The sequence below is a fragment of the Sebastes fasciatus genome, chromosome 3 (genome assembly GCF_043250625.1).
Source record: "Sebastes fasciatus isolate fSebFas1 chromosome 3, fSebFas1.pri, whole genome shotgun sequence".
Lineage (NCBI taxonomy): Eukaryota > Metazoa > Chordata > Actinopteri > Perciformes > Sebastidae > Sebastes > Sebastes fasciatus.
In genome coordinates, this window is record NC_133797.1 from 18,006,685 (window position 1) to 18,029,903 (window position 23,219).

At 40.8% G+C, this 23,219-nt stretch overlaps 2 protein-coding genes and 1 long non-coding RNA gene across 9 annotated transcripts in view; 1 reads left to right on the forward strand and 2 right to left on the reverse strand.

Moving 5' to 3' along the window:
• The window catches only part of fam13a (family with sequence similarity 13 member A), a 65,040-nt gene extending 57,466 nt beyond the window's left edge, over nucleotides 1-7,574 (reverse strand). For 5 of the 6 annotated variants that reach the window (XM_074629383.1, XM_074629386.1, XM_074629381.1 and 2 more), the window contains exon 1: nucleotides 1,751-2,147. In XM_074629383.1, the coding sequence (XP_074485484.1) occupies nucleotides 1,751-2,132 (382 nt within the window). In that variant the 5' untranslated portion in view covers nucleotides 2,133-2,147. Of the gene's footprint in view, nucleotides 1-1,750; nucleotides 2,148-7,294 lie in introns of those variants that run through there. The other variant, XM_074629387.1, reaches the window with a different exon arrangement.
• Nucleotides 1-11,551, forward strand: LOC141764302 (uncharacterized). 2 transcript variants are annotated; one of them, XR_012593248.1, is made up of 4 exons: nucleotides 1-91; nucleotides 1,953-2,088; nucleotides 9,806-9,940; nucleotides 11,416-11,551. It is a non-coding gene; the product is annotated as an uncharacterized LOC141764302 (long non-coding RNA). The 2 variants fall into 2 exon arrangements; XR_012593247.1 differs by lacking the exon at nucleotides 1-91 and adding an exon at nucleotides 349-587.
• Nucleotides 9,662-23,219, reverse strand: part of LOC141764297 (ovochymase-2) — a 27,459-nt gene continuing 13,901 nt past the window's right edge. The window contains exons 9-25 of the mRNA XM_074629379.1: nucleotides 22,922-23,062; nucleotides 21,425-21,670; nucleotides 21,029-21,214; nucleotides 18,749-18,858; nucleotides 17,017-17,117; nucleotides 16,150-16,427; nucleotides 15,797-15,960; nucleotides 15,478-15,661; nucleotides 15,156-15,374; nucleotides 13,707-13,841; nucleotides 13,369-13,590; nucleotides 13,090-13,272; nucleotides 12,726-12,838; nucleotides 12,540-12,634; nucleotides 11,399-11,688; nucleotides 10,414-10,574; nucleotides 9,662-9,894 (exon numbers count right to left, since the gene is read on the reverse strand). Of these exons, the coding sequence (XP_074485480.1) occupies nucleotides 9,697-9,894; nucleotides 10,414-10,574; nucleotides 11,399-11,688; nucleotides 12,540-12,634; nucleotides 12,726-12,838; nucleotides 13,090-13,272; nucleotides 13,369-13,590; nucleotides 13,707-13,841; nucleotides 15,156-15,374; nucleotides 15,478-15,661; nucleotides 15,797-15,960; nucleotides 16,150-16,427; nucleotides 17,017-17,117; nucleotides 18,749-18,858; nucleotides 21,029-21,214; nucleotides 21,425-21,670; nucleotides 22,922-23,062 (3,026 nt within the window). The 3' untranslated portion in view covers nucleotides 9,662-9,696. The remainder of the gene's footprint in view (nucleotides 9,895-10,413; nucleotides 10,575-11,398; nucleotides 11,689-12,539; nucleotides 12,635-12,725; nucleotides 12,839-13,089; nucleotides 13,273-13,368; nucleotides 13,591-13,706; nucleotides 13,842-15,155; nucleotides 15,375-15,477; nucleotides 15,662-15,796; nucleotides 15,961-16,149; nucleotides 16,428-17,016; nucleotides 17,118-18,748; nucleotides 18,859-21,028; nucleotides 21,215-21,424; nucleotides 21,671-22,921; nucleotides 23,063-23,219) is intronic.

The window sequence follows — 23,219 nt, forward strand, 5'->3', positions numbered from 1 at the left end:
CCATAGCAACATCAGCTCCCAGCAGAAGAGCGACGCTTCCGCCATTTTGGACTGAAAGCGACAACCCCAGACGCCAGTAAATCGTCCTAAGGTGCCGTACAAAAGTAAAACTAAAATATATTTATTCTATTGTCATTTTCTACCGAAATGACGTGTTGAACAATAAAATTAAAATAAATATTATAAGCATTTACCTGTTAAAAATGCCGGCAGGTTGTTGTCCAAAAACACCGGAGTTTCGTTTCTTTGCTTCGACACACTTACGTCATTGGCCGTTTGTCTCCATAACTAGTTAACGTTAGATATTATCTTTTAAAAGGTAGGTTCACCCAAATTATAAGAAGTATCTGGTGGTATCTAGATTTAGATTAGGCTTCATTAGTTCATGTTTTACTATATAACCGTTTATATGGGTTTTAATATGAGATGTCCGTTATTGTTTAAAGCAATTAACGGCTGAAAATGAATCCGCAGACGTTGTTGACCGTTATTTGGAACTACTTTCAGCCGAAGAAATAGTTCCTCTGAAAACATCTGACAGTGTGTTCTGCGGCTGATCAAGAGCTAAAGGGACAGTTCCTGAAAATGTATGTACTTTATTTATTTAAAAAATAAATAATGTTTCGGTGCTCTGAGCACCACAAACACAATAATTACACAGATCTCCCTGGTATTGGGGCGGAGGCAGAAACATCAGGGACGGAGTACTCAACACAAAACCAGCTCTGCAGAGACCAGAGAGCTTCTTTATGGGAAGGTACTTTATCATTATTTAATTATAGATTAATTTCCATTGTCATAGTGTTTATCTCCGGCAGATAAAGTAAAATATATAATAAAAGGCCTGTAGCTTTAGTCTCCACATTCTTGTACTGACATCTAGTGGTCAAAGAGAAAAACTACAGAATAAAGATAAAGTAGGTCAACACCAGGTACCAATCCAGTGTTTTCAAGTTTTAGCTTTTTTAATATTAATTATGTATACCTTACATGATTGGCTAGACAATTTTAAATTTTTGGATGTATTTCTGACACCGTTCACCAATGTAATCCCATCATACTGAGCATCAAGTCTGCATAGATCTTTGTTAAAGTTATTCAATCAATCAATCAATCAATCTATTATAGACACAGGGTCCAGATAAAAGACAAGACATTACATATATTGTTATCATCTGGGCTGAAAGCACATTGATGACATGGATTATCTTGTTAGGATTAATAATATTGTACTTTTAAGTATTGCATGTTTTCGTTAGTATTATATTGTGTCTTTTTTCTGTTTCTCTTTAAAATTGCCGTGCATTTCCCCCCCTCTAGCTCTCTAAGAAAACCACTTTGTATTTTGTTTGACTCCTCCGTTTTCTGTATTTGTGTTTCGGTGGAATGGGTGATATCTCTGATTATTGCATAACTGAAACTACTTAGACCAAATCACACAATAGTACAAAAAGCCAAATGGTAATATAGCTTATCCGTTCTATTCTTATCAGAGTACTTGTGAGGTTTAAAAATGGTAGATTCTTAATATATTATCTTATTTGGAGGACCCTAGGTTGTCGTTACTACTTCTCAAACTTGTATTTGTTTCATATATACTTATATTATTTTTCATATCTGTGAAATTCAGAATGGTGCACTAAATATGCCCTCATCAAAAACAAAATAAGCCAATTTGATTACATCTTCAAGCAGATGATCCAGCATTACAATTATTTTTTTTGCTCTATTCTGCTGTGTTTTTCCTCACCATGCTTGCGGAGATGCTCCACCATCCTCCGCATCACCAGAGGCACACCATCCTCCACCAGGCCCTTCTCCTGCAGCTCAAACAGGGACACTCCAAACAGCTTGGTGTACTTGGCTGTGACTGTCCTGGGTCGCAGCATGGGTATCTGGACCATCTTCTTCATGTCTTCTTTAACCTGCACCGCTGTCTTGTTGTGCTGCAGGAAGAAGAGCAGAGAGCAGCAGTCAGCCACTGACACTATGGGCACAGAGGGCACCGATGGAGCCGGCATCGGGTTAGAAGCCACGGAGACACTCGTCCTGGAGGAGGGATGCTCACTCTGCTCCATAGACCAAAAGGTGTGTGTGGGGATGGTGGTGGCGTCTCTGTGGAGTCCATACATGCACTGTCATACTGTCACTTAGAGGACAGAATGTGCTGGGAGGAAAGGGGAGGGCCGGCCACGCATGTGTTGCTACGACAAATATCAGGTTACCACGCAACACCTTTGGCTAAAGGCATTGTCAGAGTGACACACACACCTGTACAAATAGACATATTTGTTCAGGTGAGGTGATGGCCAGCTGTCTTAACCATGAATATTAATTTGAATGGATAGTGTGCTGAGTGTGTTGAGAGCTGGAAGGATGATTAGTCCAAATTCTTATATTTGGCAGATAAAAAGGTTTTACTTGAAAAGTTTTCTGAGAAACCACTGTGCCTCTCAGGAGTCTATGAAGCTCTTCTGTTTGAACTGAGAGGGAAGCGTACAAGAGTTGGCTCTTTGAACAGAAACTCCTTTTAATCTAGTGACGTGCATGTGCGTGTGTGTGTGTGTGTGTGTGTGTGTGTGTGTGTGTGTGTGTGTGTGTGTGTGTGTGTGTGTGTGTGTCCAGTGGTTGAATAAGTATTCAGATCCTTTACTTAAGTGAAAGTATGATAGTATGCCTACTACTTGCATGCAGAAAATGACACCTGTGCATGTTAAACAATATTTAATCATATTATTATTACTTAATTGGATTGTTATTATTGATGCATTATTGTGTAAATTTGTATCAATGTAGCAGCTGATTGAGGTGAAGCTGCATTTCAACACTTTATGTACTTTTAAGTAGTTTAACATAGATCATACATGATATTTTACAAACTAATTATGTATTTTTGTATGTAAAAATGTAATCTGCAAATTAACTAATAACTATAGCTGTCACATTAAATGTAGTGGAGTAAAAAAATATTATTTCCCTCTTAAAGGACCAGTGTGTAACAATTAGGGGGATCTATTTTCAGAAATGGAATATAATATTAATAAGTATGTTTTCTTTAGGGTTTAATCATCTGAAAATAAGAATTGTTGTGTTTTCGTTAGCTTAGAATGAACCATGTTTCTACAGTAGCCCAGAACGGACAAACTAAACACTGTTAACTTTTTCTGCTAGTCGATAACGTTACTCGCTGCTGTTGCTGCAGCTCTCTCACTCTTGCTTCACCACTCACTTACTACATACACACACACACTACACACTGGCTCTGTTCCAAATGACCTACGCTACTCTTACAACAACTAGCTCTAGAGAGGTCTAGTCGCATTTTCACGTCGGCCACCATAGCTCTCCAACACGCTTGGCACCCGGGAGAGGCTTCAGTTGGTTGCAATCTCCACTAAATACCGCCAGATCCTACACACTGGACCTTTTAAATGTGGTGGAGAAAAATGTAAATAAATACTAAAGTAACATACAGGTATATCTCAAAATTGTAATTTTTTTTATCTAATTGGCTTGAAAGATATGCATTGGAAATTATTAACAACAAAAAATGAATTTACATAATTTAAAACAAAACATTAATTGAATAATAATAATAATTATGATAATAATAACATTAACAATGTAATAAAATATAATAATAATAAATAAATAAATGAAATTAAAAAAAATACTTTATATTATTGCTAATACCCCCTCCCCACCCTCCCCCAAAAAATAAATAAACAAATAGAGAGATACAAATACCCCCTCCCGACCTCCCAAATAGATTTCCATGTAAACAATTATACTTGAGTACAGTAGTTGAGTAAATGCACTGCTGTGCTCTAATTGTCCATCTGAGCCCATTCCCCTCAGTGGACAAACCTTGTAAACCAGAGTCTAAGTCTGTATTTAGTGTGTTAATTCACCAGCTGTTAAGTATGTCTTATCTGATAACGTATCAAGGCAAACAGTGCCACACGGTGTCTCTATAGATGCACAGACTGTACAACACACACTATTATTGTCTTTCTCTGAGTGTAAACACTGAGTGCACACACACAATCTCCAGTTAATGCGCCGCCGCCAACAATACTGAGTTACTGATTTAACTATACTGTTTAGTCTATATGAGTAAGAGAGTTAAGACACACGAACCAGTCGCAGGATTCGGACGCTGGGCGAGGAGGAAAAGACTTCCTGCACCTCAGAGCAACACAGTTTTACTCTTGTATCCATAGCTACGACTACACCATGTGACATTAGTTTCGTTCCAGAGTTCACTGCATGCTTCAAATGGGTGAACTGACCCACACAGTGACATGAGAGGCCCCGGCTATGGTTTTGACAGTGAGGTACACAGTGACACAGCTTAACCGTGTTGAGAAGGTAGAAGTGGGTGGTGAAGGAAGCTCCACTGAATGTATTTCCCATGTGGCCAATTGATTAGACAGAATGGATACAAGCATGTGCCACACTCAGATCAGCTGATTAAAAACCCACCTCACAGATGGTGCTACGATGGCTAAGGAGACAAGATCTCTTCCACGGCAGACGCTCTGGCAGCGTTAATACGACATGTATCTGACAAGCGTGTGTGCAGACAATGTGTTAATGGTGCTCAGTCATCCACTCCTTTCTGACAGGTGCATAGGAATATGCTAATCACACCTTCCTGATGAATGTGAAATGGTAATTAAGTACACCTGAATTTTGATTCTGACTGCTTCATGCTTGGACGGTTGCCTGAGAAGTAGCACTACTTAATGGGCTAAACGGCACTGACATACTGCATTTTAATAATAATAATAGATGGCTAAGTCTTCAGGTGTGAGAGGATGTTAGTAGTATCTAGTATAGATCTCAATATTGATCAAAATAATCGTGATCATCATTTTGGTCATAATCATGCAGCAGCCCTAATGTTTATAGGCCACAGCACAGTTTAAGGAGCAGTGGATGAAGGGTTGCTAACTGGCTCCAGTACTACTACTACTACTACTACTACTACTACTGCTCATGCAGGTGTTTAAGAGTTAAGCCGGTCTGAGCTAGGTCTGACTGAACAGATGTCCCCTAAATCTGTCTTGGCTAAATCATTAAAAAAGACAACATGTTTCGACCACTCTAGGTCTTCCTCAAGGCTTTCAACAAAAGCTGAATGCATTTCCTTCCTCATTTGCCACTTATTTTAATATTTTGAAGTGCCTGGATTGCCTTCATGTCTATCCTGACTTTTCCCTGTTTCCCAAGAGCACCTGACAAGTTTGTGCCTTACGGTTGAGTACACAGAGCCACCATCTCTCTTTCTACATATTTGCACAGTTTTAATCTCAGTTATTACACATAATTCTGCATACAGAGATGTATATCACCATCAACACACACACAAACCTACATTTGCCATTAAAAAAAACCCACTGTCTTAAGTTTTGTGACAGTGATCTGTTACAAGTAAATACCCGGTTGGCACTTTTCACATTTAAGGTCCATTCATACCAATAACATATCCAAAACAATATAAAGATGATTAACTATGATGTCAACAAACCCCAAACAAGACCAAAATGTGATGAACAGCCTCAACATTAGATATCCAGGAACAGAAGTAGAGTGCTTCATTCTCACTGCAATATGCAGAATAAATAGGATAACTTAAAAAATGACAAAGCAGTGAAATATTGCACTTGAAAACATCTATAGAAAAGGTTATATCTATGGCTAGGAATAGGTCAATAATCCTGTGAACATTCACAACACAATGTAAGAAAACTTAATATTAGAATAGAAAATGCTCTTGGGGTAAGACTAAGCGAACCACAGGGCTCCCAGAAAACCTTAAAACATATACAGTAAATAAATTATTTCTGGATGACTGGCACAGGGATTTACAGTAACATGACAGATGGCACTTTTTCTTTACTCATATTTTGCAAAACATTGATGCAACAACTTGCATTCTGCAAGTTTGTAAATTACAATTGAGAAAACAAGATTTTAAATCAGAAGGGAACAATTTGCAGACAGTATTTTTATGTAATCTGTGTTCCCACCTTCATACCAGAGCTGAGCTGATATGTTGGACCACATGTAAAACCCTGGTTGTGAGCAGGTTCCCCTTGCAAACACACACTTGTGCTTTTGTCGTGACTTTAGTGTGACAGTAACTATAAACTGAGCATATAAAAAAATCACACTCCTCCCTCTGAGCTGTCACTCCCCCTGCTTCAAGCACTGTAGTTAAAATTAAGAATTTAAACGTGTTTACAGTCAATTTCAAGGTTTTTGTTAAGTTGTCTCTTGGCAATACAAACAGATATATAGCCAGTGTGAACCAAAACAGTCAGGATTGAAGGGAAACACTTCCTGTTGGTATCCATTTGCCTCTATTGTTCACCAGGACAGTCCGCTGTGATTAGCCTAATAATCCTCATCCCCTCCCCCCTCCCCCATCCTTAAAACATTTTCACACTACAACTCCCAACAGTGACAAGGAAACCTATTGTCAAGGGACTATAAAGAGACTCTGGAAGTTAAATGAAAGTCTGCTTTCTCGCATTGAGAAGTGCTTCAGACATTTAAAGTGTCTTCTTTGAAATATGTTGTGCAGTTTAAGTGTTTAAACAAGTCTTTTTTTAAAGATGTTAAACACAAATAAACTGCTAACAGGCAAGGCCATCTTCCTGCGTCTTTAAACTTGCTCATGAGGAGGATAGCAAGCCCAAGCATGTGCCCTCCTCCACCCTCTCCCTCCCCCTTGACTCTGCCTCTCCCCCTATATGGGTGGCCATTGGAGCAACTGGTAGCAAAAGCACCAACAGCTGCTCAACTCAAAGACTGCTGGAGACATGCAGTTTAAAAAAAGTACACAACAAGTAGACTGTTATAGGAGGTTTAGTTCTTGTAAAAACACTATTTCCATTAAAGGGAATGTTGTGGAAAGTGACCTCACTGAGGCACTGAATCATTGCTAGGAAAGAATGACAGGTATGGACAGGAAACATGAAGCTTTACCGTGTGTATTCATCACTATTTTTTCTCTTGTACTGTTATACTGTTGTACAAGGATGGCAGACTTAAAGTAGTGCTGGCTGGCAAGGAATCTGTGTTAAGACTGCAAGTGAAAGTCATGTATTTAGTGAGCTAAGTTTTGAAGAGATTACTCCCTGCTTGACATTTTAAAAAAGCCACCAGAACATTCAACACCATCACAAAAGACTGTGCAGGCTGACACTGAACAACACGGTCCCGTTATGCATTCTTCAGCTCTTAATCACAGGTTGAATGGGAAGTCTCTGTAGTTTGTACTCACACAGATGGTCAGAGCTCCTGCCCCCATTCTTCCACAGAAGAAACGCCTGCGGAGGCAAAGATGAAGAGAAAAACTGCTGCTATCTTCCCTCCTCCTCTCCTCACTCTGTTCCAGGACAAACTCTTGGACTTTTCCCAGTGTTGGGAATCCCTTTCCCCTCAAAATGAGCCATCCAAATACTCCAGAAACACAACACAGACTAATCCACGGTACAAAAGAGAGTGTGAAGAAGTGCTGTCAGTACCGGCAGACTGACCCATGAGCACAGATTAGTGCTTGTCTCTCTTTCTCTTCCTCCCTCTTTATTCCCCTCTCTCCTCCTAGGCTGAAATCTGAGCCAAGCTCTCCCATTGGCCGAGTGGCCTGGTCATGTGATTAAGGGGTTAAAACCAAAACCCAAAACTTTAAATCTGTGCCTGCAGGATTCATCTGCCAGCAAATGAGGGAAGAAAAGAGGAGGGAGCTTGTGAGCACTGAGAGGTTCATCGGCCTGAAGAGAAAAAAAGTCATGCTGACGTCAAAACTGTAGCAGCAGAAAATAATTTTATTTTTATTCTATTTTAAATAATGAAACATGGCTGCAATGTTTACCATAGATTCCTAACTTGGATAATTAGTTTTCAGCTTTTATATTGTATCACATAATTTGCACTAGGGCTACAACTAAGTCGATTAATCTGATTATTTTCTCGTTGTTTGGTCTGTAAAATGTCAGAAAATGGTGAAAAATGTCGATCTGTGTTTCCAAAAGCCCAAGATGATGTCCTTAAATGGGAGAGGAAGGACAGAGGGAAAAGATGGAGGTAGATGGAGAGATTAGAGTCAGGAATGGGGGGATGGTTCACAGACAGATAATAACTGTAAGCACTATTGGCAGTAGGCCGACTGCATCGGGTGTGGTTGGTGGTTGATGGATGGGGATGCTGAAACACTAACAAATGAAGGTGACTTTACTGTCTGTGAGTGCGACTTCATCTACTGAACACTAAATCAGGTGAAAAATGCAGTTCCCACCAAGAGCCTCTATAAACACAAAAGATAGCACGAACCGGTTGTGTTTCTTGTGGACATTTAATTCAGGCTGCAACTAATGGTTATTCTCATTGTCAATTAATCTGTTGATTATTTTATTGATATAATTGATTAATTAAAAAATTTAAAATGTCAGAAAATGGTGAAATATGTCGATCAGTGTTTCCCAAAGCCAAAGATGACGCCCTCAGATGTCTTGTTTTGTCCACAACTCTTAAGATATTCAGTTTACTGTCATAGAGGAGTAAAAAACAAGAAAATATTCACAATTTAAGAAGCTGGAATTTTGACTTTGTTTTCTTAAAAATGAGTCAAACTGATTAATCGATTATCAAAATAGTTGCTGATTAATTTAATAGTTGACAACTAATCGATAAATTGTTGCAGCTCTAATTTTCACAACATCGAGTATTATTCTTTGCAATTTACAATAATTAAAAATTGTAGTTATATTGTAATTAATAATAATAATAATAATATATTAGATTTATATAGCGCTTTTTAGTGATCTCAAAGACGCTTTTAGACACTTTCTTATAATTTAAACCTGTATATCATAAAAATCTACATTTAAACATCTGAATTATAGGAAAGATGAGCAAAAGAATATCATAGAACAATTCAATGTGAAGTTTCATCAGTTACAGTACATGTAAAACGTATTGCTCATTTTCCTCTAACTTTAGAGAAAAATCGTAGAATTGTTTGTCTTTATTTCCTTAAAATGTTTGGTGCAATGTTTCTTCAACTGGTATACTGTAAAATGTATACTTTTCTCACTGGCCAAGAGGAATGCTTTATAGCTTAACCGTATCAGGCCAACCAGGAAGTTAGCATCACCCTGGTTTCCTCTACAAAAAGCCAATGGGATTTTTCCATTTGTTCAATTTTTTTTATTTATTTAGAAAATAAGCTCTGCGGCAAACAAACGTTTATGATACTTACACGTTTTGTTCCGTAAAATAGTCTCCACAAATGAACACCACTTTTACGATTTTTGAAATGTAAGTGCTATCACCAGAAGTAAAAAGCTAAGGCTATAAACGAACTACACCACGGTCACATGAACTCGAGTATACACAAAGAGGCTGTAAAGGCGGACTAGTCGGCGTGATGAAGTTTAGTAGTCTCATTTAGCCACTTGTTAGCAAGTTTTCATAGCTTATTTCAAGCATCTAACCAAAAACCCATTCAAAAAACCCAATGACTTTGAGACAAGGGAACCAGAAGTGTTCAAATGCTAACTTATTTACGGGTTTTAGGACTCATTCCTGCAGCACTCTGGTGAACCCTAAATAAAAAGCCACAATGACTTCAAACAGAAATTAACGAAGGTAACTGTCAAAATCTTTTATTTCCAGATATGAGCTTTAGTGGGTTTTGCCACTTTCATATATAAACTTCTTGATGTTGTTGCTGATCCAGTCACTGAAGGCAGAGACACGGGTGAATACTGAGGGTTTCTTGTCTTTGATGCAGCCCTGAGGTCCGAAACTGACGACGCCGTGCACCTCCCAGGTCGTGTTCATTCCGGCGGCCACGCAGGCAAAAGGACCTCCAGAGTCGCCCTACGGGAGAGCAAGAGGAGGGAATCACCAAAGATTTACTACACTGGTAAGAAGACGCATTAGTGAACATTTGGTTTTGGCAGCTCACTATAAATCATCTCTGTGCCCTGGAATTTGTAAAAGGTCAATCTTTATCAAAAATGTGACAGAGTTTCTTCAGGGAGGCAAATGTCAGCGTTGTGTTTTGTGAAGCTCTATTAAATTGTAAAAGCCTTCAGTGCTGTACTGAAGTGTTTTTCTACTAATCTTCCCATGTTCCTGCTTACACGTTCGCTCATTATGGCAAACACAATAATGTTATTTTGTCCAATTACGCCCAAAAACCCGGGCAGCCATTTGCGATCAAGGCTGACTGATCACAAACAAAGATGTTTACAGGGTGTTACATAAAAGACGACTCAATCATGACTGGCCAGGACACTTGTATCATGTGTGAGAAAAGCCTGACAAGAATGTCAACAACTAAGTACCATCCTCGCCTAGAAAATCCCAGTGTATCCACTGAATGTGTCCTCTCACCTGGCAGGCTGACTTGAGCTCATCTGGGGACCCATAACCAGCACAGATCATGGAGGGTCTGAGGGTGTCCCACCAGTAAGCAGGCTTACTGCAGGTCTGGAAGTCAATAAGAGGAAGGGCGGCCTGATTCAGCTTTTCTGACACTCTGGGGAACAGGTTACCTGAAGTAGAAGGGAAAAGTAAAAGTTTATGTTGCTGTAGATGATGAACACATTTAACTGATCAAGTAGTATTGGTACACATTGTACCAGTAGGCATAAGACAAGAAAATGATAAGTAAAAAAAGAATAATGAGCAGTAGGGGTGGGAATCACCAGAAGCCCACGATACGATATTAACAAAGTACTTCAGTCACGATACGATCTTGAATGAATGAATGAATGAAAGACTTTATTTCGAACATAAAAAGACTTATCTTACTGCGATTTGAAACATTTTACGATATGCTGAGTATTGCAGTAAGCTATATTGCGATTCGTTACCTTATTTCAACTGCAAATTATTCAGTTTGTCAACATCGGTTTTATCTAATAAAAGGCAGTTTTCATTCACATATCTTGAGGTCAATGTCCATGTCAGTTTTTCCTTGCCAAAATTCAGCGTAACTTTGGAACATTATTTAGCATTCTTCCTGACAAGATTATCCCGACCAACATGCCATGGTTGGTACCAATCAATTCCTTAGATTTTCTAGTTTCATTTGATACCAGTATCTTCATTATAGCTTTAAGACTGAGCCCGCTACAACCAGTCAGGTTGTTAAGAGGTTAATAGTTTTTATATAAAAGATCGATACTTGACGTCCGTGTATCAATTCCATATTGCCATGCAAAATATCGCGATACTGTATCGATTTTTTCCCCCCTCCCCTAACGAGCATTAATTTTCAATTAAAATTAAACAAGAGATAAAGATACCTACAGTTACGTCTAGTTCCTGAACTACAGTTCTTTTAAAGGAAACTGAAACGCATGGTCACTTCTACCTTTCTCGTCTCCCCAGCCGGTGACGAAGCAGGGCGTCCCACCAGGCATCACAGTCCCAGGTTTGGGCAGGCAGATGGGGCTGATCTCCCTCGTCATATTGACGGGTTTAGCCAAATGCACCAGGGCTATGTCATTGGTGATGTCAGTGCGATCTTGCTCATACACGAACCCCTCATGGCGGATGATACCGTCCACCTTATAGCATTCCTGTGCCGAGGGAACGTCCATGGAGGAGTTCATGTGGTGCTTCCCCAGACACATGCGCCAGTGTGTGGAATTGTTCAGTGGGCTGGAAAGCAGGTGGAAGATTAAAGGTGAAAACTTGTTTTTCTTTTCAGTTGGCTATTGTGCAAGGTGGTAGGCAAGATAAAAAATAAAAATATGTGTATATTATTGCATTGTTTTCACCTTATCATTTGACACGTTGTTATGTAATATTATTGGCTGATTTAAAGGGCGGGTCCATCTGCGCTCTGTTTAATTTTTTTTCAAATGGAAACGCCGACTCAGCCGTTGCAAAAAGTAGTGAAGTAGGTTACCAAAGTAAGCTAATCGAAGCTAATCAATAAGGTTATAAATAATGTGAACGGTAGCACCAGTTGAATCAAAGTTAGCTGTGCTAAGTTGGGGAATAAAGCCAAAGCCACCAGACTCCATTCACAAAAAACAGTAATTTTACCTCACAGAACACGGGAGTTGCTGGTCTACTGCTGCATCATTCAGCTAGTTAGTTTGTGTTATTGTGTGACTTTCAGATCCGATCCGTGGCGTCCACACAGCAGTACATTGCTTAGCTTCTGTGCCAGTACTCCTGTCTGCTTCTCCAAACTCGGAGTATGCCGACCGCCATCAAAGTTACTGTATGTAACGTTAATACACTGACTATAAGGCTGTATATATACTGTATATGTAGCAACAGCATCATGCAGAAACCTACGTCAGGTTTTTAGAAGGGCTCGGGAAAATATACATACTTTGATCAAATTTTTAATGTTCGGATTTGAATATTTAAGGAACACCACTGTGAAGCTACAGAATGATATTAAAACTTAAAATCCAAATAAAATGGACTTGCTCTTCAAAGAACTGTGGGCGTTTAAAACGACATGTACTGTAGGTGTTTCTGTAGTTGCATCTTACAACATGAAACAGTGAGCAGCAGTCAGGATCCAATCTTCGTGAATCAAAGAACCTCCACAACCGTGCATGTAAGGCATGGGAAACATTAGTGAAGCCTGAGGAAGAGAAATGTACATTTGTACAAATGAAAAGCTCTCTTCTATGATTGTTAATCAGGCACACTGGACAAACTGGGCTTGGCATTACCTGCATGGAGACTTGCCAGGGCCAGGAGTGGGGGATCGCCTCCTCCCCATTAACCACCCTCGTGATGGCCGTATTGGGTGTCACTGCTGGGTTTCCACAATCTGCTGGCCAGTCTGTGAAAATATACAATTAGATTATCTATAAATAAGCTATCATTTGTTATAATTCATTCCACCTGTAGGTATAGATAATGGCAGACCTAATTAAGACTTTAAAATCAGAAATCAGGTGATCCATTTTCAGAGTTTATTCCATCTAAGGGGAACAAAAACTTTTTTCTTTTCTTTTTTCACCAAGCTCCTTTTTGAAACTGGAAACCTCCATGAGATCACTACACACACATCAGAGACAGGCCTACACTCACTGATAGTGATTTTGTCCCATGGGTTCGCAGGTGGAGGAGGTAAAGTTGGGACAACACTGGCATCAGTGGTCCAATAACCACGAAAACCCTTTTGTTGATTGGCTCCGTTGCTAAGGAAGCGAATGACGACTGAGTTGCTAGAGATGGTGGTGGTGGGTGGAAGGGCAAAGCCGCAGAATCGACCTGCGGAACAGACAAGAAATTGAGAGTTTTTGTCACCAGTGTGCGGGCATTAATACTGATAAAACTGGCACGAGAATTTGTAGTCCAGTAACCAACCTAGTGACGCCATGCTTTCTCCATGGAGGATCTCCACGTAGTCCACACAGTTTCCTAACACGTTTACAGCTTGCAGCTCAAAGTGAGTGAAGGCTAGGTGGACAGTTTTCGCTGAAGGGATGGTGATACGCCATGTGCACACAGACTGGGCTTGGTAGTCACCGGGCCAGTTATGAGAGGTGATTTCACCCTGAGCACTGCTGAAGCTCCCTCCACACGGAGCTGTGTGTGAGTGTGGACGATAGCGAAGAGAGAGAGAAAAGGAGAGGAGATGAATTAGTTTTGTCTGGAGGCGATTCCCTCAGTGTCTTGTCAGGTACACTTGTCTCCTGTCTCACCCTCTGTAGGGTCCACTACCCTCCAGGTGGCAGTGAAGCCGGTGTCCACCACCTTGTCGTTGGAGGAGAAGCTGATGTGAAGTGTGTCTCCGTCGCTCACCAGGTCTTTAGGGGGTACATGGCCGCAGTGTGTGCCTGAGGGGAAATGAACATGAAGAACCGTTGAGCTTGTGTATGTTATAAATATATTGATATCTTTATTGCTTACTTATTGCTTCTGTCTTCCATCCTATGTGTACTATTTTTATATTATACATGCACAACATATATGCATATATACATTTATATAGCGTGGTTTAAATGGCACTTTACTGCATAGTAAAAAACAGAGGGAAACACAAACCTATTCTAGAGAGGTGCAGGCAAACATAAAAAATAAGAGAATGGGAAAGCTGCACACTCATAACTTATTTATTTCAGCTTTTTTTTGTCATTTTTTCACTTAATCTCCTCTCCAGTATATAGGGATTGGGAGGGTTGACACTTGCAACACATTCTCATCCCAACTCATCAAATACTGACACTTTGTCAGAACCTCGGCGTCACTTTTTGGTCGCAGTAAACGTGTGTTTAATGTTATGAATTAAACAAAAACACTTGCATAGGTTTAGGCAACAAAACCACTTAGTTAGGTTTAGGAAAAAAACGTGGTTGGTCTTAAAATGATGAGATGTGACTTGGCATTGTGAACACGGGGTACAAACGAACAGCTGATTGTCACGTGAAAGTGAAATTTAACACACAGGACACGAACACTGGTCTCCTGGATGAAAGCCTCGTGTTTGTAGGACCCATCCACCTCCCCTCCCTCACGCCCGGTGTGTCTCTTAAGCTCTTTAAACTACATCACCACAGCACTTTCTCTGAGCGTTTACTGTTGCCGCGGACGGGTTTACATTGTAGTTAATGGAAAGCCTGGTGCGTCTCATACGAACGAGAACTGGCTGACACTAGATGTGGCCTTGGCCTTGGATACTGTTGAGACAAAGGGCATCCTGGAGCTACAGGTTAAAGGTCAACGTGTAAACCCAATTGATGGCTTGTCCTCTATGACAGATTTTTATATGTGTATGTTTACTCAGAAGACAAAGACATCTTTTTGCTACAGGTTTTAGCTATGTTAGTGGCATGGCTCCATGGATGGCAATGCCGGTCTGTCGGTCCACCACCATCAGATAGATTACCATTACATTTTGTGAAGACATTCATGGTCCCCAGGGGATGAATGCCACTAACTTTGGTTTGTCTCTGACTTTTCCTGTAGTGCCACCATGAGGTTGATATTTGTGGTTCATAGTATTGTATTTATTACATGGATTGCCATGACTGTGACATGCAATTCACACATACTAAACTGCGGTGTAACATAAAGCAAAGTAATCACTTCAATGAATGACTCAGCAAATTCATTATCAGCTGGAGAGAAAAGGGAGACAGATATTCACATACCTAGACTTCCTGATCTGTCTCTGAGGCTGACTTTATCATTAATGCATAGCTGACTCTCCTCCAGGGAGAAATTGTGGAACTGGAGGTGGACCAGTTTGCCGAGGGGCGCCCGGATGGTCCACTGGCAGCGGGCTTTGTTGTTGTAGGCGCCAGGATGACCCATAGAGGACACGGTGCCTCCTGTTTCAGTCAGGTCTTTTGGCCCTCCACAGCCAGATGCTGCACAGAGAGGGCAGAAGGTGAAAAGCAGCAATAAATTCTGCCTTTGCACCATATTAGTTTGTGAGCAAAGTGGATCAGAGTAGATCGGCTGGGTTCATACTGTGCTCGTTGTAGATGTCTCTGCGGATGACATTGTTGATCCAGGGGAGGTAGGCAGAGGAGCGGGTGAACACGGAGGGCTTCTTATTCATAATGCATCCAATAGGGCCAAAGCTGGTTATACCATGAACTTCCCACGGACCACTGGGAGCGTCCTGGCACACCAGAGGACCACCTGAATCTCCCTGTCAAAGTCACGAATCAACACCCAAAACACCATCAGCATTTTAGTTAGATGTGTGCAAAAACGTTCATCATCACTGATGGTATAAATCCATAGTCATCTATTAGTCCTGTGCGCTTGTTAGGACTTGTTTTACCTGACAGACAGACTTGAGCTCATCAGGCAGGGTATAACCGCAGCAGATCATGGAGGTCTTGACCTGGAACCACCAATAATCCATCCTCTTGCAGGTGTTATACGGCACAACAGGCAGGGCGACCTGGTTAAGGGCCTCTGCGACTTTAGCATTCATTGAATCGCCTGATAATCACACAAAACAATTTAGATTGTTACAAAAAGACATCAACTTGACACACTGAGGAGGTAGTTGCACATTAAGTCCAGCAGAGGGCATGTAAACTATGCAACAAAATGTCTCCTGAGGTGGTGTGTTATTGCATTATTTCAGTGAATAAAATAACAAGTTTAAACATGAAGCAGAAACAGCACCGGTCTCGTCTCCCCAGCCGGTGGCGTAGCATTTCTTGCCCGCAGGTAGGACTTCCTCTTCGGAGGGAAGGCAGGCGTATGAGATCTCATTACTGGGTATCACATCCCCGTCCAACCTGACCAGGGCGATGTCAAACTCCACCGTGGGCACCTGGGGATACTTGAAGCCCTCATGGCGATAGATACCAGACACGTTGAAGCAGTGTTCACTCGACTCTGTGTAGGTCAGGTTGTGTTTGCCGAGGCACATGCGCCAACGCTGCAGCTCATCAGCGTAGCTGGGTAGGAATTCAGCAGATAAATCAATAATAATATCTCAAAATTTACAGTAAACACAGGCCACCTCGACATACATGGCACTGTCACTGTATTATATAAGCTGACTGTAGTTTTACAAAAACATACACAAAGTCCACAGCATATTCTGAGTTCTCTGTGGTTCATAACCTTGTATACATCCTATATATATATATATATATATAGATAGATAGATAGATAGATAGATGCTGGAGATGCTGCAGCACTCTATATATATATGTATATATATATAGAGTGCTGCAGCATCTCTCTCTACTGTAAACCATTAGCCAAGGCGTTGAGGCATCCCTAACAAGGCATTGCTTTTGCACTATAATAAGCCTGAGGTAACGGGCACCAACAACAGCGTTCAGAGATTACATAAATGGACTTCTAGGAAGTTAGAGAAAACTTTGCAGAAAAAAGCAGTAAAACGGCGATAAAAAACAGAACTACTGTACATAGCTCTTGTTTTTAAAATGAATGACTTTAGCAGCTTCATCTTGAACATCTCTAACAAAAAGTACATGTAGGCTACTGTATGTGAGAATGATGAAACAGAATATTTACTTTATGAAGCAGTGGGCTGCTGTAAGTACCCAGTTCTTATGAATAAGAGTACCACCACAGGTGTGGAAGAACGTTGGTTCTGGGCGACTGGACGGCCAGACCTGAAACAAACACACACCGACAAGCAGAGAAGAAGTCAGTAAAGATATTTGCGTTCTCTGATGTCAGTTTTTGAAAGCATTATATCAATGCAGTCAGTCAATTATTAAAGGGTAACTTAGGTATTTTTCAACGTGGATCCAACGTGGATCCTTGTGGAACTGACTAATGCAAACAACAATTTCTGACATTGGTCAGTACTAAGGGAGAACGCTGTAGACGGCAGCTGCTCACATGCTGCAGTATGGTGCTATCTGGGCAAGCTGGCACCGTCATTTACGTCCACTAAAAGTGCTTGTTTTTGCCATGACAGGCTCTGATTGTTATTATAAGTGTCTGACATTATGGAAAGTGCCTCGCTCAAGAAGAAGTCTCATTCTGAAATCTGGCGAGGTGACCTGTTGCCTGAAGACAAAGGCTGGAAACATGGAATACATCCATGGTGGAAACATGAGTGCCAGCTGGGCAGAGTTTTTTGTGTTGGAGCATAGACAGTATATAAAGATGGCAACATGACAATTCCCAAAGCCAAAACATCTCGATTGCCCCATGGTGACTGGCTGCAGTATAGATCATAAAGCCTGCCCCCTCCATGTTAGTGAATGGGGAATACATTTTTCCGAAAGATGGTTTCTGTTATTTTAGGTAGTTCTTATCACGCTGATGAATATTAAAGTTAATCGTTTGTTTGTAATTAGTTATTTGATGCCATAAAAAGGGCGTGAGACGTCATGATTGACAGCTGTGAGTCTCTCTCACTGACAAGCTGCGGCCGTGCTCGGCTCGCGACTGGTTCGGGCGGGTGACCTCGATACCGCGACTACACCGCCCAATCACTAATGCGCAGACTATGGCTCCAAATGACGTCAAAATCTCTGGATGGCAGCTCCCGTAACCGTGATATTTTGGCTTCACTTTTGTACAGTGGGAGGAAGTGGAGACGCGTTGTCCATCTTTATATTCAGTCTATATGTTACAGATGAGTACAGAAAGTGTAGCTTAAACTAAAAGATTTTCAATGTCATGGCTTAACAATGATTTTGACAATGTGGATGAGGTCTTTGAATTTGATGGCCGCCCGTATTTATTTGACCCAGATATACGGATATTCAGATTTCCCAAGAAGACTTCTCCTTGAGTGGGACTTGGATACAAATGACAAACAGACGCGGTCAAGCGAAAGGTAAGAAAAAGGTTTTATTTCTCTGTAGGGTCCTTTCCATAATGTTGTCAGACACTTGTAATAACAATCTGAGCCTGTCAGTTGCAAAAACAAGCACTTTAGTGGACGTAACGCTACACTGACGCTATTAACTTGCTTTTGCAGCTTGTTTCACGGCTGCCGGTTACACTATTATCCCTCAATACTGGACCAGTTTCAGAAATTGTTGTCCCCATTAGTTATTTAGACACAAAACGTGGGAAAATAGGGTCCAGGTTGAAAAATACCAAAATTACCCTTTAACATGAGACAAAGACAGGACAGTGGAGGATATTCAAGTTTGACATCACATTATGAATAAGCAATAACTGCTGTATCAGAATTTGCCCTTTTGTAATCACTGATATCCTAAACTGTAAATTTGGATGTAATTAATCTTAATGTGAATTTTTATTAGCGGTAGTCTCTCACCTGCATGGACACCTGCCAGGGCCAGGAGTGTGGCTTGGCATCCTCTCCGTTCACAATGCGTGACACAACAACAGGAGGAATGGCTGGTTTCCCACATGTAATGGACCAGTCTATGAAAATAAGAGAAAAACAACATTGTAATCTATCCTGTGTCTGGTTGTTTGTGGTTTTGTTTGTGTATAAACAAAGCCTGAATATACAGTACATATCTGCAGCTAACAGATAAGCCTGTGTGTTGTAGGGAAGTGGCTTTCAATCACTGGCACTTACGCTCTCATTTATATTTTTTAAATCATTTTGATGGATGGGGATGCTGTTTTTGGCTTTCAATAATCTACTAGTCTGCAGTAATGTATTCATTCAGTGTTTCTTCATGCAACCATAATATCATGCTCCTGCTGCAAACGAACAATGGGTGCTGAACTAGACTGAAATCACCATTTCCAGGCTCGACTCCTTCACATCACAACATCAGTACACATAAAGATATAAATTTCTTTTGGTCATCTGAGGAGTTGACATTAAATTGTCCCAGTCACTCTTATCCCACATTTTCTCCCCTCATTTCTCATTCTCTCTTTGTCTTCCTTCGCCCAGTACAGCTCATACAGGGAACCTCTGGTCAGAGGCTTTGTGGAAAAAAAACCCAGTGGCAGCAGAGTCCATCTATAAAACTCTATTTCAGCAATTGGCTTGGCAGGCGCCTGGGCCACCTGGGGCTCATCGCTGGGTGAAGAATGAGGATTGGGTGACAGCTAGCAAAGATGGAAAGTGAAGCACTAGGCCACTTCACATTGTGTTCTCAGCTCAGCATATCACCTTGTTTTACTGCACATCTGGGCGCAGCGAGGGGGAAGTGAGAGGAGGAGGGTGTGAAGAAGGGGGGAGGATAGAAGGAAGCAGGAATCAGGTGACTATAAAGCAGGTAGGCCTCTGTGCAGCCTCTAGGAGCTGTTTGAAACTAAATGTTGATCTTGGGTGTAAAATACTGCTCTGCTGACCTGTAGGCAGTGTATAATATAGCTGGAGAGATCAAGAAATCCAAAACATCAAATGTAAGGCTAAAACACAATCAGTTATATTTATATCAAATAAAATATGATTTGACAATTTTATTACTGGACTCTGTAGGAAGGAGGTGCGCTTGAATGGAAATGGTGACACAATGGTGACATGCCATGGGAATTTCAAAATAAAGGTGTGTCTTAAAGATGATGATATGTATCAATGTTTTCACTTTACATCGATGATATTGGATTGTTGATCATTGAATCGATATATCGATCCATATCAATGTATCGTTACACCCTACTGCAGCAATGGGAAATCTGGTAATCTTTGGGGCTGCAACTTACAGTCTAACAGTCTTACTTTCAGTAGACTGTTGACTATTTTTCAATAAATAAATTAGTATTTCAGTCCATAAAATGTCATGAAATTAAAGAAAAATGCCCACTGCAATTTCACAGAATCCCAGGTCATGTATTAAAATGACCTGTTTTGTTTTTGACCTGTCTGCAGGCCCAGACTCAAAAGTATCAAGTGATTATATGACATATAAAAGTAGTAAATCCTCACATTTTAGAAGCTGGAACTAGCATTGTTTATGTTGCATTGTCACCTAATAACTGTATTGAATTAACTATTAAAATGATCGATTAATTGTTCCAGGAATTAATGTTAAAGCTGCATTAATTACTTTTTTGGCCACTTGGAGGAAATGTAAAAAGCTGAAAAATACGTTCATATTATTGCCTTATAAAGTTGTTATTGCAAATGTGTAAGCAAACAGCCTATTTACACATCCAGTTGGGATGACCAACATTAGCTTTCATTTGGAATTGTGTGTCTGTTCATGAGACAAAACGAAGTCCAATATTCACTCTACTTTTCATTCTGTTTTGTTATCCAAGCAGCTAATTGCTTCGTTATATGTTCACCAGCTAGTGGCTAACTTGTTCTGTCTGCTGTTTGGTGCTGAGCAGGTAGAGCACTGTTAGTTCATCAAAGCTTTCGGGCTGAATAACAGCTGCCTGCTGGGTTTGGAAATGAGGTTGATGAGAGTGGAGTTGTTGGCCAGAAAACCTAAACAATGCACTAAAAGGCTCCGTAGACCTGAGCTCTGCAGAATTTGGTGATAAATCTCTGTGGGTCCATCACTACGAGCGAAACACATCATCAATTGATCCAATGTTAATATGAAACATACAAGTTAGTGCAGCTTTAAGTGTACTTTTAACATCGTAGTGAAACTGTATCATCTTCAAATAGATACTCCACCTATGGTGATGTTGTCCCAGGGGTTGGGCTGAACTGGTGGCTCAGTGGGAGCAGGCAAACTGGGTTTTGTTGTCCAGTAGGCTCTGAAGCCTTTGGACTCAGTAAACAAGTCTGTATGGAAACGAATCAGCAGCCTGCTGCCTTTTGTCTGGATGGTACGAGGCAGCTTAGTCCCACAAAATGGACCTAAAATGTATAGAAAGAATCATTTGTCCACGACATAAAGACATAGAGATTGTACATTTCACTAGTAAAGTGATCAGTAACAGTGTAGACACACAGTTGTATTAATTAGGATTAAAATGGGGTCAATGAATGGTTGGGTCTTGCTTTTTTAATGTGATTGATGAAAAATATAAATGGTTTGGGGTCATGTAATTCCACAAACAAACTTACCGTGAGTTTGAAGTAGCGCATTAGTGATACTATTGATGTCGTACACCACTACGTTATCGTAGCATTTGGACGTCAGGAAATCTTTGGCTTCCAGGTCAAAGTGGGTGAACGCCAGTGTGATTTTCTTCCCCAAAGGCAAAGCGATGTTCCACATGCACTCGCTGTTAGCTTTGTAGTTCATAGGCCAGTTCTGGGACTTAATAACTCCTGTTTCCTCTTTGGAAGAAATGCCACAGCCCTGGATCTCTGAAAGAGGAAGAGGGAGTAATTGATGCACGATCGTAATTAGATAAGTGTACTGTAGACAAGCTACTGTACACTATCTGCCTGAGAAAAGTCTTGAGGAGTAAATCTCATCATGACAAAATGTAAACAGAAGTTCATGCTACAGTAGAAGCTTTATCTGTTATAGTTAACTATCTGCGCATTTCCGTTTTGACTCATTTAGTTGTTGCTGATATACAGTATATGCGGTTTTAGAGAGTATAAAAAGTAATGAAACATAGAAGCATTTTTTGGCATCAACATGGGCAGTGTTGGTAAGTTACATGTCCTCAAGTACTCATGTACTTAAAGGTACAGTGTGTAGGATTTGGCAGCATCTAGTGGTGTGGTTGCAGATCGCAACCAACTGAGTTCCCCTCCGCTCACTCCTCCCTTTCCAAGACTGTGGTAAAGTGAGCAGCTGAGTGCAAACCCGTGGTAATGCCGTCCGCCTCGCTCAGATGCCATCCTTACCATAATAACACTACTTGAGGAGCAACGTAAAACCGTGGTACTCGCGGTACCACGGTTTTACACTCTGCGGCTCACGTTACCACAGTTTCACAAGCGTGTCGGAGAACTATGGTGGCCTTCAGGTAATGGTTTGTTTGGTTTGTGTTTGGTTTGTCCGTTCTGGGCTACTGTAACATGGCAGTGCAACATGACAGACTCCGTGAAGAGGACCCGCTCTCTATGCAGATATAAATGGATCATTCTAAGGTAACAAAAACACAACAATTCTTAGTTTCAGGAGATTATACACTAAAGAAAACATACTTATTAATATTATATTCCATTTCTGTCAATAAATCCCCCGAAATGTTACACACCGTTCCTTTAAGTAAGATGCTGAACATTTTCTTCCATTAGAGTATTTCTACACTGTTGTATTGCTACTTTAGTATTGCCACATTAGTCTTTACATTTACTAAGTAATGTACTCATTCCACCTCTGCATGTGAGGTCTCAAGTCATTTTACTGCCTGATAATCCTGATAAAGAAAAAGATAAAGGAGTTTTTATCTTGCTTTTTATGCTGCACAATGTACTCTGACCTGCTTTCACAGAGTTCACAATGCTTACGCAATAAATGGCTTTGCTGTTTTTTTATAAATATGTGACAGGAGGAGTGAAATGTTTTATAGTTCTTAATGAGGTGTTGAGCTGCTTCAGCAACGTGTGCCTCAGGTGTGAGTGTGTTCCTGTGTGTGTGTGTGTCACTCTTCGGTATACCTGTGATATCCTCAGGATACACAGCTTCCCACCTGGCAGAGAAACCGCGGTCTGTGAGGCGACTGTCGGACTGGAAGGTGACAGATATTGTGTCACTGGAGCTGACCACCACTGGGGGGAGGATGTAGCCACAGTGTGTGCCTGAGGGAGAGGAAGGACGGAGGTAAAAGATGGAGGTAGATGGAGAGAGTAGAGTCAGGAATGGGGGGATGGTTCACAGACAGATAATAACTGTAAGCACTATTGGCTGTAGGCTGAGTGCGTTGGGTGTGGTTGGTGGTTGATGGATGGGGACGCT